At 40.0% G+C, this 19,436-nt stretch overlaps 1 protein-coding gene across 1 annotated transcript; it reads right to left on the reverse strand.

The window, feature by feature from the left end:
• Positions 1-215: 215 nt before the first annotated feature.
• LOC118056300 (uncharacterized) lies at positions 216-7,165 on the reverse strand. The gene is made up of 4 exons (XM_073404986.1): positions 6,155-7,165; positions 4,153-5,976; positions 3,947-4,080; positions 216-3,739 (listed from the first exon to the last, which is right to left on the reverse strand). Exons 1-4 carry the CDS (start codon positions 7,163-7,165, stop codon positions 250-252), a joined length of 6,459 nt encoding a protein of 2,152 aa, XP_073261087.1. The 3' UTR covers positions 216-249.
• Positions 7,166-19,436: the final 12,271 nt, after the last annotated feature.

Genomic DNA, 19,436 nt, shown 5'->3' on the forward strand with positions numbered 1-19,436 from the left:
CCTTATGTGCACTTCGTGCACCTTTTGCCCCCTAGTGTGATGTGCAACTATATGTCAAGTAGATTTGATTTGGTTCTCCAGTTGATGGAATCATTTTCTTAATCATGCCATAAAAAGTTCTTTTAAACAAAAGATTTCAAATGCTATGAGATCATGGCCAAAATATATATATATATATATATAAAGACTCTTTACAAAGAGAATTCATGGCCGAAATTTATTTTATTGAACGGGAAATTACGAAATACATCAAGCGTAGTATTTCTTTACAGAGTCGGAATTCACAGGTCTAGCTAGATCTTCTCCATCCATTCTAGACAGTAACAAAGCTCCTCCTGAGAATGCTTTCCTCACCACGTATGGCCCCTCATAGTTAGGCGCCCATTTACTCTGATCTTCTCCAGGTAAAGGTAATATTTTCTTTAGTACAAGATCTCCTTCGTGGAATCCTCGAGGTCGAACCTTCTTGTCATAGGATTTAGCCATCCTTCTTTGGTAGAGTTGATGATGACAGATCACGGCTATCCTCTTTTCACTGATCAGATTCAACTGTTCATATCTAACCTTTGCCCATTCTACCTTTTCCAGCTCAGAGTCTAACAACACTCTCAATGATGGGATTTCCACTTCTAAAGACATCACCGCCTCCATCCCATATACCAACATGTACGGGGTAGCTCCTGTTGAGGTCCGAACTGCGGTGCGATATGCATGAAGAGCAAATGGCAACATCTCATGCCAATCCTTATAGGTGACTACCATCTTCTGAATAATCTTTTTGACATTCTTGTTAGCAGCTTCTACCGCACCATTCATCTTTGGTCTATATGGCGAAGAATTGGAATGCTTGATTTTCCATTTAGTGCAGAGCTCTATTATCATCTTGCCGTTGAAATTCTGAGTGTTATCAGTTATAATCTTTTCTGGTGGACCATACCGACATATCAAATCTCTCTCAATAAATTTCTTCACCACTTTTTGCGTCACATGAGCAAATGACCCAGCTTCTACCCATTTTGTGAAGTAGTCGATAGCCACGAGAATAAACCTATGACCATTGCTGGCTTTTGGGTTTACCGGTCCAATCACATTAATTCCCCACATCGCAAATGGCCATGGAGATGTTAAATTAAACAGAGGAGCCGGAGGAGCATTGATTTTGTCACTGTGTACTTGGCACTTATGACATTTCCGGACATAATCGATACAATCCTTCTCTAACGTCATCCAGAAGTACCCGACTCTTTGTATCTTCCTGGCCATCACATGTCCACTAGCATGAGTTGAGCAAATCCCTTCATGGACTTCCCGTACTGTGCTTTTTGCCTCAAATTCATCCAAACATCTCAACAAAGTCCCGTCAGATGATTTTTTATACAAAATCTCCCCATCAAGATAAAAATCCATTGCCAACCTTCTCAAGGTCTTCTTGTCGATTTTGGATGCCCCCATGGGATATGCCTGGTTTTGGATGAAATTCTTGATATCATAGTACCACGGGTTTCCATCCACTTCTCTTTCAACTGAGCAACAATGAGCGGGGTTATTTCTGATATTGATGTGTACTGGTTGTACCTTGTGCCCAAAGTCTATCTTGGCCATAGATGCTAGTGTGGCCAAAGCATCTGCAAACTGGTTCCCTTCCCTTCCCAGATGGGTGAACTCTATTTCCTTAAATTCTTTAGCCAGCTTAGACAAGTATTCTTGGTAAGGCCTTAACTTCTCTTCTTTGGTTTGCCATTCTCCTTTTACTTGGCAAATGATCAGCATGGAATCTCCATACACATCTATCTTTCTTATGTTCATCTCTAAAGCAACCTCTAAACCAAGAATGCAAGCTTCATACTCAGTCGTGTTGTTGGTGCACCCGAACTGCAGCTTAACTGAAACCGGATACTGCTTCTTATCAGGAGAGATTATCACTACCCCCGCTCCGTTACCACATACATTTACAGCACCATCAAAGTACATAACCCACCAATCTGATTTCTCTTCCTCGATTGCAAACACATCTTCATTGGGAAAGTCAAAGTTTAACGGCTCATAATCTTCCATAGCATGGTCAGCCAGGTGATCGGCAATAACACTCCCTTTCACGGCTTTCCTTGTCATATATACTATGTCATACTCAGCCAAAAGAACTTGCCATCTTGCAATTCGGCTAGATAAATAAGGCTTTTCACAAATGTACCTTAACGGGTCTAACTTGGAAATTAACCATGTAGTGTGATACAACATATACTGACGTAATCTCTTTGTAGCCCATGCTAGTGCACAACACAGCTTCTCAATCACAGTATACCTAGACTCATATTCCGTGAACTTCTTGCTTAGGTAATAAATGGCCCTTTCCTTCCTTCCGGTTTCATCATGTTGCCCAAGCACACATCCCATTGTTGTTTCGGTTACTGTTAGGTATAAAATCAATGGCCTTTCTGGTATGAGAGGAACAAGCAGAGGTGGATTTAGCAAGTACTGCTTGATTTTCTCAAAAGCTTTATCACACTCTTCATTCCATATTCCAGGGTTCTTCTTCCTCAACAAACGAAAGATTGGGTCACAAGTCGCGGTTAAATGGGATATAAACCGAGCGATGTAATTCAACCTTCCTAAGAAACCTCTCACCTCCTTCTCAGTCTTGGGGGGTGGCATAGATTGGATAGCTTTTACTTTTTCAGGATCCACTTCTATCCCTTTGTCACTCACCACAAACCCCAAAAGCTTACCGGATTTCACCCCGAATGAACACTTTGCTTGGTTAAGCCTCAACTTATATTTCCTTAATCTTTCAAATAATTTCTTCAATACTTGGACATGATTCTCTCCCTCTTTAGATTTAGCAACCATGTCATCCACGTATACTTCAATCTCTTTGTGCATCATGTCGTGAAACAAAGTCACCATAGCCCTTTGGTAAGTGGCCCCAGCATTCTTTAAACCAAATGGCATGACTTTGTAGCAAAAGGTTCCCCATGGTGTTACAAAGGTTGTCTTTTCCCTATCCTCTGGCGCCATTCTTATCTGATTGTAACCTGAAAACCCATCCATGAAAGAATATGTGGAGCTGTGTGCTGCATTATCAACTAACATATCTATGTGTGGTAAAGGGAAATTATCTTTAGGGCTAGCCCGGTTTAAATCCCTAAAGTCCACGCAAACTCTGATTTTACCTTCCTTTATGGGTACCACCACTATGTTTGACACCCATTGTGGATACTTCACTACTTCCAAAAAACCAGCGTCCCATTGTTTTTCAATTTCCACCTTTACTTTGATTAAGACCTCCGGATGAGTTCTCCTTAACTTCTGCTTAATTGGCTTGCATCCTTCCATCAGTGGTATTCTATGTACCATAATGTCCGTATCCAAACCAGGCATATCCTCGTAGGACCAGGCAAAGACATCCACATAATCCTTGAGCAGTGCAATCAACTCTTCCTTTCCTTCGAGGGTGATCAAAGTCCCTATCTTCAGCTCTCGCTTGATTTCTTCATTGCCTACATTTATGGTTTCAAGTTCCTCTTTAGCGGGCCTCCAAGCCTGTTCGTGTTGTTCTATTAATTTTGTGAATTCCCATATGTTTTCCTCCTCCCATTCCTCATCTTCTACAGCCACTATGTATTCTTTAAATTTTGGCCATTCATTCTCAATGTAAAATGCAGGTGTTGTTGTGGAGGATCCGCTTTCAGAGTTCCTGAAAGCGGAAAGTGATGTGTAAATGCATAGTAAGACATCAAGATGAATTTTGAAAATGCATTATCTCATTAAAAATAAAAGATTGGCTCACAACAAATAAAATCCAACTGACATCTTGAGCCTCGATTGTCAATGAATAAAAACAAAACAGGAAAAAGGAAAACAACATAAATAAAAATATAATCCAACCATCATTGTTGATTACATTTTAAAAACCAATGGAGCTTCTTGGGTCTCCTAATTCTGGAACTTCTCCCCTTCGGCTAGCTTCCGGACAAAAGTCTTGACGGTGACTTCTTCCAAAGTGTGGATGGTCAATTGTGGCAGCTCTTCAATCCTCCTTTCGGACTCGATTTTCTCAGCAATGTCCTTGACTTGATTTTCCTCCAGAGTGTTTATGTTCATTGAAGAAAACTTTTGAAAAAGGTCTCCATGTCCTCCATCAGGTTATATCACATATGCAGCCTTTGGAAATGAAATCCTGATTGGAGGGATGGCTAAGTTTTCTTCTACAGGCTTCCTTCCTTCAATCCTAGCCATTCTCTTCTCCCTTCTTGCACCAGCAGCTCGTTTGTAATCCTCTTTCTTGGGCTTATATCCAAGCCCAAACCTCTGTTCTGCAGCTTTCAATTTGATTATACCCCTCCATTCAGGCCTTCTTTGCTCCATATCGTATGGGAAAGGAATCTTGTTTTTCAAAAAGATTTTAGCGGCCATTTTAGTGGCCTCAGAGATTTCTGGCTTCCTCAACACAGTGTTCTCGGGCACCCACTCGGTATTCACAATTTCAAATGCATGAAGGTTTCCGTCCTTACAATCTTCTGCTTCAATGAATGGAACTGCCACATTTCTTACCATCGATATAGTCTCCTCAGCCTTAACAGTAACCAGGACACCGTTGGCAATGTACTTTAAACATTGATGTAGCGAAGAGGTGACAGCTCCCGCAGAATGTATCCATGGCCTTCCTAACAACATGCTATAGGAAGGGTGGATATCCATCACTTGAAGGGTTACTAGAAAGACTTGTGGACCCACAGCTAGTTCGACCTCAATTGACCCTACAACTGGCCTTGATGAGCCATCATACGCTCTCGCCGTTATCACACTGGGTTGCATATGTGAGGGATCTATCAGCATTTCATCCAGCATATGCCTTGGTAACACATTCAGGGCCGAGCCGTTATCAATGAGAACCTTGCCGACGAGGCAATCCTTGCATCGGACCGTGACATACAAGGGCTTGTTATGTCCAGTTCCTTCAGCGTCAAGTTCATCTTCCGTGAAATACAAGTAATTGGTAGCATGAATCCTCCCTACTAGATGTTCCATAGTCTTTTGCTCGATATCTTGGGGCACATAGGCCTCATTCAATACTTTTTGCAAAGCATTACGATGTGGCTCCGAGTTGAGTATTAAAGACATGATGGAGATCTTAGCAGGGGTTTTCTTCAACTGATCCACTATACTGTACTCACTATGCTTCATCAGTTTCAAGAACTCATTTGTTTCTTCCTCAGTCACAAGTTTATTCACCTCAAACTCTTTATCGAGGTCAAGCACCTCCTTGCCTTTAACCTTTCTTTGTCTTTCTAGTTCTTCAGGTGTGAAACAACGACCACTCCGAGTTAACCCACTTATCTCCGTTTGGAACAACGGCAAAGGAGTTTCAATATTAGAGGTATAACCATAATCTCCAGGCATCGCTCCATAGTCTACTTTGCTTGCATATGAGGGCCTAGTTAATACCAATTTTGAGCGACCATTAGCTGTTGATTGGATTCTACATTTCTCTATCATCTCTACCTCTTCATTGTTACTTACGTCCTCAATCCTCAACTCTCCTAGAGTTAGCATTCTTGCAACTTTTTGATGAAATTCAATGCATTCATCAATGTGATGCCCTTCCTTTTTATGGAAAGGGCAAAAGTTACTTTCCCCTGTGCAGTACTCAGTCGTTTCTTCCAAATATCCAGACTGTACCAATATCAAGTATAGCTTGGCCATAGTCACTTTCAACACCCTCTTTTTGCTACCAATCTCCATGGTATTCACTCCTTCCCTACCATCAACATGTTTAGGTAAAGGGTTTGAATTCTGATTAGGCGAATCCTCAAAAGTGACCCATCCCACTTTGATCAGTTGCAACACCTTCCTTTTAAAAGCAAAGCAAGACTCAATGCTATGGCCTGCGTGACCAGCATGGTATTCACAAGTCACCTCGGGGTTGTACCAGGCAGGGAAAGGTGGCTGCATAGGTGGTATGGGTAGAGGAGCTATCTGCCCAATACTCAACAGCTTGGCATACAATTCTTTCAAGGTTATTGGTAAAGGAGGTAGTTGTGTCTTCTGATGGTTGCTTATCCTTTCTTTGGTAATTGTGGTGGTTATTTGCTGGGAATTTGACTGGATTGGGCTGGCTTGGAGTGGGGGGTTTGGAAAAGTTAATACTAGTGACTTGAGGGGTAGGTATTTGATAGTTTTTGCTTTTTCTTTCTAGGTTGTTCACCTCAATTTCTTTCTTCCTTCCAATGAAACCTCTCTTCTCTAGAGGTTCTGCAATTCTTCCACTTCGGATCCCTTGTTCAATCCTCTCGGCGATCCGCACGACATCATAGAAATGTTGTGCTGAACTACCCATAAGGTGTTCATAGTATGGAGCCCTGAAAGTATTGGCAAACAAAGTCACCATTTCTGTCTCTATCAGCGGAGGTTGCACATTGATAGCTTGGTCACCCCACCTTTGAGCATAAGCCCTTACGGACTCTTGAGTTCCTTTCTCCATGCTAATCAGACTGGTCCTATCAGGAGCAATCTCTAGGTTGAACTTGTATTGCTTTAAGAAAGCGTCCGCCAAGTCTGTCCACTTCCTGATCCTAATATTGTCTAACCTCATATACCAACTGAGGGCCGATCCGGTCAGGCTATCCTGGAAGAAGTAAATTAGCATTTTGTCGTCGTGGATAACCTCTGCCATTTTGTTATAGTAGGAGCGGAGATGGGTCTTCGGGCATTCCATCCCAGTATACTTAACAAACTCCGGCACTCTGAACTTCTTTGGAATGACAATATTAGGTACTAAACATACCTCAGCGGCCCTAATTGGGTCAAACAAATCATTTCCTTCAATTGCCCTTAGCCTCTCTTCTAGGGCAGTCCACTTATCATCTCCTTCATGATTAGAGAATTTAAAGTCATGTGGATCTTCGTTTGTTAAATCCATTGTAATAGGGATTTGGATGGGCCGAGCAGGACTCTGCTTAGTTGGTGTATTTTCCCCTATGTTTATAGGTGCGACAGGGATTTGAGTTGCTGCTGGTGCTTCATTAGGTTGAGTAGATGTTCCCTCTCCATCTCTAGCTCTCAATATCTGCTCTAACATACGGGTTAGGTTCACCACATCATTCCGAACTCCTTCAAGTTCTCTTTGGTACTGAGATTCGGGTTGTGACCTTCCTTCGTTTTCCATTCTTGCTCTTTGCCAAGTGTAGTGGACTTTGGAAGGGGGACCTATGTTTCACGATCTGGAATGCATATGATAAATTAAAAACAAAAATACGTGATGAGCATGTGATGCATATGTAATGTGTATATATGCATATTTTACGAGCTGATTCATGACTTTCGTAACCTTTAAGCAAAATTTCTGAGTTGACCCGATTACCATAAAGGAGGGTTTGCCAAGTTCTTATCATGGTGGCTTACCAAACCCATTAAGAAAGGAAATACGTCATGGACTTCTTATAAATAACAGAATTTCTCATACAAAACAATAATGGGAAAGAGAGTCCTATACATTGCTACCTCTAAAAAGCATTTCCTCTATTAGCTAAATCCCTAATAAAACAGGCCATTGCCCCCATGTATTCTCGATACTTTGAAGCATCATTCCCAACTTGGGTGGCTTGTTGTTGCAACCTTTCTGCATAACGGGCTACTTGCTCAACCTGTTTTTCCATGTGTCTTATTCTGGCATGGAATACGGTGTTATCTTCGATTATTGCTTCGTTGCTGGCTCCTAAGGCTTCGTTGCTTCTTTCCAATACTCGCACCATACCCTCTGATTGTGCCAACTTATCTCTTGTCCTCTGTAGCTCTTCCTTTTCGATATCCAGTTCTGCTATTTTGGAGTTGATTTGAACTACAAAGCTGTCCATGTAGTCTTGGCATTCTTGACGCTCTTGCTTAGCCTTACTCATCTCTTCTTCCATCTCGAAGTAGTGGCTTCTCAACTCCCTTAACTCTTCTTCTCGTACCTCGATCTCCGATTGTAAAGCCCTCATCCTTCCTTTTGAAGACTCGGCTCTCTTCTGGTAATCTTTCTTCCTCTAGTTGCACCATGTATTGAGCTCTAACCTTCCTTTCTTCTTCTATGTCGAGGTTGGCTAAACGATTCTTCTCCTTTTCAACTTCTATTTCCTTTAAAAGAAGTTTTCTTCCCTTCTTCAAAGAATCCATCGTCTCCTTATCAACATTCACGCCTTTTGTTGACCTCTTAACCTTAGCCAATTCTTTTTCTACTATCCCATTCTTCTTGACCAACTCGTCATAATCAGCTATCCTATTCCTTAACTCAAACTGGACCCCCGTTGTTATCTCTTCAGCTACCTCGACCCTTTTCTGCCATTCCTTTAGAGACATTAGCTGCTTCTCTTGTTTTTCTAACCGCTGATTCAAGAAAACCCTCATCGTATTTTCTTCCTCCAACTGGTTCTCTAACAGTCGTTGCTGCCCTTTACTTTTGCTGAGATCTATTCTGCACTGCTCTAGCTGCTGTCTTAGATCTTCCTCATCATCCATTCTTTTTCTTTTCTGTGGTTCTATCGTTGCTTCCGACTGTTCTTGTGTAGAGAGACCCTTTACTTCAGAAGAATCTTCATTCCTCCAAACTGTGTAATTCTGGCTGAATGAGGTTTCAAAACGGCTTCCTTCTTCTCTTTTCACCTTCACGGGTCTTTCCCAATCCTGTCGGATAAGCTCCATTTCTTTGATGAACGGTTGGTGCTTGAATAACCCAATGAAATCAGCTAAACCCAAGGTTCTTGGTGTATATTGCATTCCGCCTAACTGCCTTGTCACAAGGGATGGCGCATAGCTGATGTAACCGGTTACACCAATCAAAGGAACCCATATCTTGCTTCCACAGCTCATTGTGCAAATAGCGCTGTTCATCCACGGCGCTTTCCATTTGAAGTTGCTACTTGGTAATGCTGCATACTTATCCCTCCATGCCTTCTCATCCCAATTCTTCCAAGTCTCATCTATGGTAATCTTTAACGGTCGCAAGTCAAACCACCAAAAGTTGTTGAAGATGTCTCTTGGTGCTTCGATATGACTGATTATCCATAGGTACAACATAGGGACGCAGCACCTCATAGCTCCTTTTCCATGTGTTCGGCAGTGATTAAGAGATAACATGGTTTCCCCCAAGATGGCTGAGGAAGGATTGATCCGGTCATGCTCATATTCGATGAAGACACTCGCTGCTTCTAAACTGATGACCCCGGTTTCAGAAGGGAACAACACTAGTCCAAAAATGGCGAAGGCCACCAACCTATATCGTTCGTCTCCCAACTTGCCTTCTTCGGCATTTTTCTTCATTCGGGCTTCAATGACCTTCCATTTAAAAACCCCTTCGGCGACTTTACACTGGCTGATCTTTCCTAAGCCTAATAAACTGAGTACTTCCGAAGCTGTGTCTTCAAATCTGCGTCGGTGGTAGATTCTGTGGCTGTCATTTGGAAAATCCAGGATTCTCTCATATTCTTCCAAGGTGGGCGTCATATCGATGTTTCCAAAGGTAAAGCATCGATAACTAGGATCCCAAAAATTCAGAAGGGCTTTGATCGCCACTGCTTGTACAGGCAACTTCATTATTTGTGCAATCCTCCCATATCACCTTTCAAACAGGGTCTCGTCAACATATTCCATGATAGGCAATAACTTTCCTAAATTGTTTACCATGTGATTTACCTTGGTAATGCATGGTAACCCACTAACATCGATTCTTGGGCATTTTCCTTCGGCAATCTGAGCCAACTCAGACTCTTGTCCATATTCTTGGAAAGAGAGGTACTTAGTCATGATTTCAGCTCAAAACCTGAGTTGATGAATTTAACCATTAATCGTGATGCAAATGAAAATAAGATTCATAACCTAAAGACAAGCTCTATTTATTAAGTGAGAGAGGGTAGTTTTTCTATCTGGTCTTGAAGGGTCTCATATCTGCCCAGTGACATTCTTCGTAAAGAAGTATGGGGGCGTTGCAAGGAACAGTTAAGACACGTATGCCCACCATTACCAAGCAGGCACTCAGATATGAGTTGGGTGTTTTACGCATTTAAACCCTGACCAATAGTCTTCGGGTAAATCGTTAATTCCCCACTTAACTTAAAGCTTGTGTGTGCTTTTCAAAATTAAGGCAAGTGATGCATGAAACAATTGTATACAATGCATGAATAATATGCGTAAAATAAAAAATAAATACGCAAATAAAAGGAAAGGCATATTAACAATAAACACAAAAAAAACCAACAAATCAGACAAAAACAAAGCTTAGTCTACAAGGTCCCCAGTGGAGTCGTCATTCTGTCGCACCCCAAAAAAAATCCTTTCAATTGCGGGTTCGACTGGCGAAAAAAATGTTTTTTATTATTTGGTTTGATTTTTTTGGAGTCGCCACCTAGTATTTTGGTCACTAGGAACCTAACTGGTCTCAGAGATCGGGTACGGAGACTGGTTGCGTAAAGGGAAGATATCAGCACCCCAAATACGTCCTACCTAAGGTAAGCTGCATTGTTTTATTGTCTGATAAAAAAACTAAAGTGTTATTGTACTTCTAGTCGTTGGTTTGTCTATGGTTCAAGAAAAATCCTCCTCAGTAAGAAGGTCTTTTATCTTATCGGGTAAAATCCTAACCGTTCTAACGTCTATACCAAACTTTATTAATAATATTTAGGAATACGTTTTACGTATAAATTCGTAATCCCAAATACTAAAAGAAAAAAAAAGATTTTTTTAGAATTTTTGAAATATTGGCCTAGTTCTCATGGCTTGAATAAACTGGTTATTAAAGCCAAAATGCATGTTAATACATATATTGTTTTGAAAATTTTTCTTTGTGAAAATATGATGTTATAATATTTATATATATATATTGGAGAGACTAGGCCGTATTTTAAAACAAAAATTTTTTTTTGGAAAATATTATTTTTTTTATGCTTTGACGAAAATCAGGTATTTTAATACTGAGCTTATATCCTTACGGTATAAAAATACAACCCAATATTAATCCACTTTGCTAAAAATATGCAGAAAAATCAACAACATTTTTAGGGACTTTTTAGAAATTTTTTTGAAGGCAAAAAAAACATTTTTTATTCTGAAAAAATCTTTGATGTTTTGACGAAAACCGGGTATTTTTTTTAACACTGGTTTTGTATCTTTACAGTATAAAAATACAAACCAACATTAAACCACTTTGACAAAAATATGCAGAAAAATCACAATATTTTTTTTAGATTTTTTCGAAAATATTTTTTTATATATATAAATATTTTTTATATATATAACATATATACCCATATATAATAATAATATAATATATTTATATATTAAAGGGGTTGGGCCGGCCCCACTAAACTGGGCCAGACCCAGCCCAAAAGTCGTTGGGCCGATCTCGGCCCAACGGGTCCGGCCCAGACCGCCAGATTGGGCCAGATCACTCTGTCCCAGCCCATATAGTTCTGGGCCAGACACCATCTGGCCCAGATGAATTAAAAAAACACAGGGGGGGGGAATATTCCCCCCCGTCCCCTGCATGCAGAACGCCTCTGCATGCAGGAGACGAAATTTATCAACAAAACAAAAAGAATGTGCAGGGGGGGAGAGCATACCTGGCACGGCGGAGACGACGGCTTGCTGGCGGTGCTGCTGTGGAGGCGGTGGCAGCGTGGCTTACGGACGGCGGTGGCAGCGTGGCTTACGGACGGCGGGTCAGGCGACGCTACAGCTGTTTCCCACGGTTCTTCTTCGTTCCCCGGTTCGTTGCTTCTTTTTCGGTTTCTAGAGTTTCCTATCGGCTTCAAATTTTCCCAAGCTTCTCAGTTTTGGGTTTGCGGTGGCGGTTTCTTAACTTCGGTGGTTTCTCTCTCCTTCTCTCTCTCTTCGCTTTTTGTTCTCTTCGGGTTGCTCCTCCTTTCTTTTTTTTCGTCCTCGTCGGTGTGCTGGGATGGGGTGTTACTTATAGAACCCGTGGGTGTGGCTTCAACGTGGACCCAGGAGCGGGTTGAGGAGCGACTGTCGGGGAGCGGCGGGCCTCCCTTGGCTTCGGCCACGAGGCGGGTTGTCGGCCATTGTTTTCTGTCGGTGGCCCACCGGCATGGGGCCTCGGTCGGTGGCAAGAGGGACCTGCAAAAAAAAGGTAAAAAAAACAAACTTTTCCTTCTTCCCCGCTGTAATGTTCGGGGGGAAGAAGACAGTGAACAGTGCCGTTCAAAACGGCATCGTTCGGTCTCTTTTTTTTTTTATGCATGAAACGGCGTTGTTTTGGACAAAACACGCCGTTTCATTTTAAAATAAAGGCGCCAGAAACTTTGTTTTTAAATCAGTCCCTAATTTGTCATTTTTTCTATTAAGTCCTTCAATCGAGTCCTTCAATCAAGAATAAAATTCAATTGCGTCCCTGCCAAATTCGGTCCCTACCCCTATAGTTGGCCGCGTTTTTCACTTTGATCATTGACCTCTGATTTTCACAATTAAGCCCCTAATTGATCAATAAACTTCCAATTTCTTCAATTAAGCCCCTGAAACAATTCCAAACAGCCCCCTCTATCTTTGCGCCTTCTCCAAATTGGTCCCTGGTTTCGGATTTTTACAATTAAGTCCCTAATTGGCCATTAAACTTCAATATTTATGCAATTAAGCCCCTGATTTGACCCAATAAATTCCTAAAAAATATATTTTGGCCCCAGAACTTAAATTTCTTCAAATTAAAACCCAAATTGACTTAAAAATCAATTTTTCTTGCAATCAAATCTTCTATAAATTCAAATAAAAATCCAATTAAGTCCATAAACATCCAAATTTGGACTTTTCTCCTCAAAATTCAAATTTTCCTTCTCAATAGGGCTTTCATCCTTCAAGAATATACTGTAAAAAATTCAATCCTTGTATTTTTAAATTCCTTGACCAATTTTCTGACTGTTTCCTGAGTGCTTCTGCCTCCTGTTATTTTTTCTAAACTCTTTTGGCTATTTATTTTATTTTTTATGGGGACCCAAAAATGGGTTACAACATCTTCTATGGACTCTTACATCAGGGTGAATAATACCCGTAACCTGAAAGAATCTGCAGCTAAGTCATCTCACAATGAAGTCAACAAAATGATCCATTTGGGAGAAGCTTTGGGCCTTGGTAATTCAGCTCTCTTGAAAAACTTTTATGGGCTTATCATAAGACAACTAGAAAAGGAGAGGGAAGATTGGCAGAAACAATAATGAATAGTAAGTTTTCATCCCTGTAGATAGACCTTTTAATTCTGTCATGAATATTCTTTCTTGGAATTCATTTGGCTTGGGCATGATGAGGAAACGAAGAAGAATCACGAAATTAATAACAGAATATAAGATTGATATATGTTTCATGATGGAAACTAAGCTAGCTAATTGTTCCATTGGTTTTGTATCTCGTATTTGGAATGAAAATCATGTGAGTTTGTTTAGTAATGATGCTCAAGGATCAAAAGGAGGTCTGCTTGCTATGTGGAAAAACACTAACTTTGAAGTCTCTAATATTGAATATGGTCATGGTTGGATCGGTTTATATGGTAAACATGTTCACAATGATTTTTATTGCTTTGTTATTGGCATCTATGCTCCTTGTAACTATCAGGACAGACAAAAACTTTGGGATGATCTCATTCTTCTGAAGCATGCTTTTGAAGTTCCATGGATAATAGCAGGAGATTTTAATGAAACACTCTCTCAGAAAGACAGAAACAGTGGAATTTGTCACCCTGCAAGCTCAAATTTTTTTAGCAGATTTCTACAGTCTTGTGAGCTCACTGAATACCCTTTAGCAAAAGGTTATTTTACCTGGTTCAGAGGAACGTCCAATAGCAAACTGGACTGTATGTTCGCAAGCTCATCCTACATCTTCACTTCCCCAGTTTATCTCTTTGACGACTTCCAAGAGAGTTCTTGCAAGACCATGGATGGCGTCCTTTTATTTTCTTGGACTGTTGGACTCAATACCCAAATTTCAAGCACATTATTGAAAACTTCTGGAATGATACATGCTCCCTTCACCCTGGCCGCTTTAAATTTCTCAATAAGCTTAATCATATTGCAGTCAGATTGAGGCAATGGAATAAGCTTGAATTCGGAAATAAAGAAGTTGCCCTTCAACGAACCCTTTCAGCTATCAACATACTAGAGGAAAAATGTGAAGAAGAAGGTTTAACCGACCAAGAGCAGGAGCATTTAGACTTTTTGTTGAAAGACCGTTGGGTTCGCAACAATCACATTGAATCTATTTGGAGGCAGAAATCAAGACAGATGTGGTGCAAATTGGGTGACAGAAATAACAAGTTTTTTTCACATGATTGCCAATTTCAGGAAGGCTAAATCATCAATACTTAAAATCCACCATAATGGCAACACTTTTGATTCTCAGCAGGGTATTAAGCAGGCTGCTGTGGATTATTTCTCTGAGCTGTATGACTCCCCCTCTAAAAAAAAAGCCGCAGTTAAATCCTTTGGGTTTCAAATGTCTCTCTAAAGAATCCTCTGAATGGCTGGAGCAGGAAATCACAATGGAAGAAGTGAAGCGCAGTGTATGGGGTTGTGATGGGTCAAAATGTCCTGGACCAGATGGTTTCAACTTCAAATTCTACAGATTAACATGAGATTTTATTGCTCAAGACATTCTCAATATAGTCTTAAGCTTCTTCAGAACAGGAAGGCTACCCAAAGGAATCAATACAACCTACATAACTCTCCTCTCCAAGATAGTAGAACCCATTGAGTTTGTTGCACGTGTGCGGCGTTCGCGACGAAAATAACAAGTGTTTGTTTCCATTTTCTTAATCTACCATGTAAATCTGTATATATCTATAGGGATACAAAAAATATTGTCTTTTATTGGTAGAAAATGGAATGGGAGTCGCCACCTAGTATTTTGATCACTAGGAACCCTAACTGGTCTCAGAGATCGGGTACGGGGACTGGTTGCGTAAAGGGAAGGTATTAGCACCCAAATACGCCCTACCTAAGGTAAGCTGCATTGTTTTATTGTCTGATAAAAACCAAGGTGTTTTCGTGTTTTCCTAGTTGTTGATCTGTCTATGGTTCAAGAAAAATCCTCCTCGATAAGAAGGTCTTTATCTTATCGGGTAAAATCCTAACTGTTCTAACGTCCATATCAAAATTTTATTAATAATATTTAGGAATACGTTTTACGTATAAATTTGTAAATCCCAAATACTAAAAGAAAACAAATTTTTTTTTTTTTGAATTTTTGAAATATTGGCCTAGTTCTTCATGGGCTTGAATAAACTAGTTATTAAAGCCAAAATGCATGCTAATACATATATTATTTTGAAAATTTTCTTTATTGTGTGAAAATATGATGTTATAATATTTATATGTATATATTGGAGAGACCAGGCTGTATTTTAAAACAAAAACAATTTTTGGAAAATATATATATTTTTTTTTTTGCTTTGACGAAAATCGGGTATTTTAATACTGAGATTGTATCCTTACGGTATAAAAGTACAAGCCAATATTAATCCACTTTGATAAAAATATGCAGAAAAATCAAACAGCATTTTTAGGGACTTTTTTTAGAATTTTTTTTCAAACCAAAAATATTTTTTATTCTAAAAATCTTTGATATTTTGATGAAAACCGGGTATTTTTAAACACTGGTTTTGTATCTTTACGGTATAAAAATACAAACCAACATTAAAACCACTTGACAAAAAAATATGCAGAAAAATCAACAATATTTTTAAAGATTTTTTTTAGATATTTTTTTTATTTTATAAATATATATACATATATACACATATATATTACAACATATTATAATATATAATATATATATATTATGGCTGAGCCGGCCAAATAAATGGGCCAAGCTCAGCCCAAAAAATAAAAACGGGCCGACCTCGGCCAACATGAAATTGGGCCGACCTCGGCCCAAATAACTTCTACAGTCTGGGCCCCAGGACCGGCCCAGACTTTGCAAGGCTGGGCCAGCATCGGGCTAGCCCAGCACCTTTGGCCCATCGGGGGAAGAGTTAATTTTCTTCCCCCCCGCCTCCTGCAAGCATAACTCTGCATGCAGGAGGCAACGCCTGCAAACGAAGGAGAAGAAGAAAATTTACCTAGCGTGGAGGAGGCGGTCGTTGGCGGTGTTTCGGTGGCGTGGCTCGTGGGCGGCAGCTCCGGGCGGTGTTTGCTGTCATTCCTAACGGCGGCGAGAAAGTTTGCTTCCTCTTCCCTTTTCTTTTTTTTTTTCTTCCGTTCTCAGTGGCTTTCTCCGCTTCGGTTTGTTTTTGGTTTTCGGTTTCGGTTTCTTTGTTTTCGGTTTGTTACTGCTCTCCCCTCTATTTCGTTCGTTCTTTCTCTCTCTTCGGTCTCCTCTCTCTCTCCTCCCTTCGGTTTCTTTTTCTCCCTTCTCTCTTCGGTTTCTTCTGTATTTTATCCAAACTTGGGTTTTTCTCCTCAAAAATCAATTTTTCTTATCCAACAGGGCTCTCATCATTCAATAATATATTATCAAAAATCCATCTTTGTATTTTTTAACCTCCTTGATCGATTTTTCTAACCATTTGCTGAGCGCTTCTGCCTCCTGTTATTTTTCTAACCTCCTTTGGCTATTTATTTTATTTCCATTTATTCGGGGACCCGAAAATGGGTTACAACAGTGCCCCTCTTTATAAAGCTTACGGAGCAGAGGTTTTGCGCAGTAAGTTTTTATAAAGATAAACCAAAACTGAGCTCCTGAAACTGATCTGGTCGGAGCTCGATCGCTCTGAAAATTTGTCTTTACATCAATCCTCCTCAGCCCAAAAAACTATGATCAAAATTTAGTCATCTCGAGATCCCTTCTGGCGATCTCCTTTAACCCCAAAAACTTGGAATCCCATCTGGCGATTCCTCTTAACCAAGGCTAAAATATGAAAGTCCTTCTGGCGACCTCCCCTTGACCAATATCGAAATGCGAGATCCCTTCTGGCGATCTCAATCAACTTGGAATCTAATCTGGCGATTCCTTTACTCACAACCAAATACAAAAATGCGTGTGTGGTCTCATTATGATGGGTGACCTGCCCGAGTGGAAAAGGGAAAGAGTGGTCTCATTATCATGGGTGACCTACCCAAGGGGAAGAATGGCGTCATTATTATGGGTGACCTACCCAGATAAAAAAAGATGAAGAATGGTCTCATTGTATGGGTGACCTACTCGCAGAAAAAAAATGGTCTCATTGTATGGGTGATCTACCCAAGAAATAATGGTCTCATTGTATGGGTGACTACCAAGAAAATAATGGTCCTCATTGTATGGGTGACCTACCCAAGAAAAATAATGGTCTCATTGTATGGGTGACCTACCAAGAAAAATAATGGTCTCATTGGGGTATGGGTGACCTACCAAGGGGAAGAAATTCTTAGTAAACTCCATGCTTTTCTAAGAAAATAGTTTTCAATATGAGGTCCCTTCTAGCGACCTTCCTTGAATGAATGTCGAAGTACGAGATCCCTTCTGGCGATCTCAAAATAATTGGAATCCCATCGGGCAAAATTCCTTTTTACCAAAGCTAAAAACATAAGTTCCTTCTGGCGACCTTCAACATTCGAAATACAAGATCCCTTCTAGCGATCTCCTTTAGCCAAACAACTTGGAATCCCATCTGGCGATTCCTTTTATACAAAAGCTGAAATTTGAGGTCCCTTCTGGCGACCTCCATCGAAATACGAGATCCCTTCCTGGCGATCTCAACAACTTGGAATCCACATTTGGCGATTCCTTTTTACCGATGCTATCGATGTCGTTCTTCCTGCTGCATGGGTTTCGAAAAAAACCATTATCTTCTCTTCTTGTTGTTCTAGAATCAACTCAATGATTCTTTCTTCGTCCATAATCTTGTTGGAATGCGCTAAGATCTCCTCCTGTAACGATCCAAAAATACATACATGCTATGATTATGATTAGATGCAATGCATGCATTCGTACCTGGTTTTGAAACATAGGCCCATCCTCTTCTTCTAGTTCATGAGCCCTCCCTCCTTAACATGAAACTAGCTTTTTGAAGTCGTATGTTGGATTTCATCTCTCGTGTTGCCTATAATATTTTGGAGAAGAAGTCTTTGACTTTCTTTCAAGTAGTCCCTTTTTCTCAAAATGCAATGACTGTTGTATTTGCCTATTTGTCATGCTTTTGTCAAAATGCTTTTAGCTTGGTTTTCAAATCTATAAGCTTCATCCAATTTTAAAACACGTAAAACTTTTCATAAAACATCTCGTCTTGCCCCCAGTGTAGGGGTGCGATATTAGTCTGGGCTTTTATATAGAGAAAGTAATTCATTCAGCCAGTGATAAACTTTTTTAGTGAGTGAAGAGATAATGATTTTTTTTTCAAAATGCACATTGTTATGGTTCGATAAATTCTATTCTTTAAAAGACAATTACAGATGATTATAAAGTGACTACCTTAATCAAATTTATCATGCATTTATTATGCTATCAATGATAGGTTGTACTTTAGGGTTAAAGCTTTTTCCTAAATTTCATATTAAACCATTTTATGATACTTTATTTGTAACCACTCAAAACTTTGTTCAAAAATGCATAAACTCATCATTTATTAAAGAAAAGGTAAGCTCAAAGACAAACACAAAATTTGGCTAACATCAATGAGCTCTGATTGCCCCACTAGAGAAAATAAAAGCAATGAAACAAAAGCAATGACAAAACATGCTAAGGCAAATAAAGTTGTTTTTACATTTTGAAAACTACGAGAAGTTTCTTATGGGTCAACCCGTTCTGAAACTTCTTCTAGTGTTGTGGAAAGTCAACCGAGGCAATGCTTCATCTTCCTTCCCACTTGCGTTTCCTTGGTCTTCTCCTTCGATCTCGCCTTCTTCATTATTGACGATTCTTTGACCAAGGTTTTCCAACCCTTTATCCCCTATCACTTTGTCATGACCAGGCAAATGGATTTTGACTGATATTGGGTGTGTCTTCAAATGACAACCCATCCTATCTTGATGAGCTTTCAACAACTTGTTCTTGAAACCATAGCACGTTTCAAGACAATGCCCGGGAATACCAGCATGGTACTCACAAGTCACTCGGGCTTATACCAGATGGGGAATGGTGGGCTGTAGTGGTAATGTAGGGATAGGAGCTATTTTGTCCAATGCTCAGTAGTTTTGGCATATATGTCCTTTAGAGGCATGGGTAATGGCGGTAGTTGTTCTGAAATGTATCTTGTGTTTGGTCTTTGGTAGGTGTTTTGGGTGTTTGACTGGTCATTTGCTCGATTAAAGGAAAAAGGTTTGTTAAAGTTTATGTGGGCCACATGAGAGGTAGGTATTTTGTGGGTTATAATGAATCTGTTATCTTGTCATTGGACCACCTTTCGAAGTTGTTGACGGGACCTTTCATATTTTTCTTCCTGATAAACCATTTTGTTCTTCTCAATGGCTCATAATACGTCCAGTTATCCC

The sequence above is a fragment of the Populus alba genome, chromosome 15 (assembly GCF_005239225.2).
Source record: "Populus alba chromosome 15, ASM523922v2, whole genome shotgun sequence".
NCBI lineage: Eukaryota > Viridiplantae > Streptophyta > Magnoliopsida > Malpighiales > Salicaceae > Populus > Populus alba.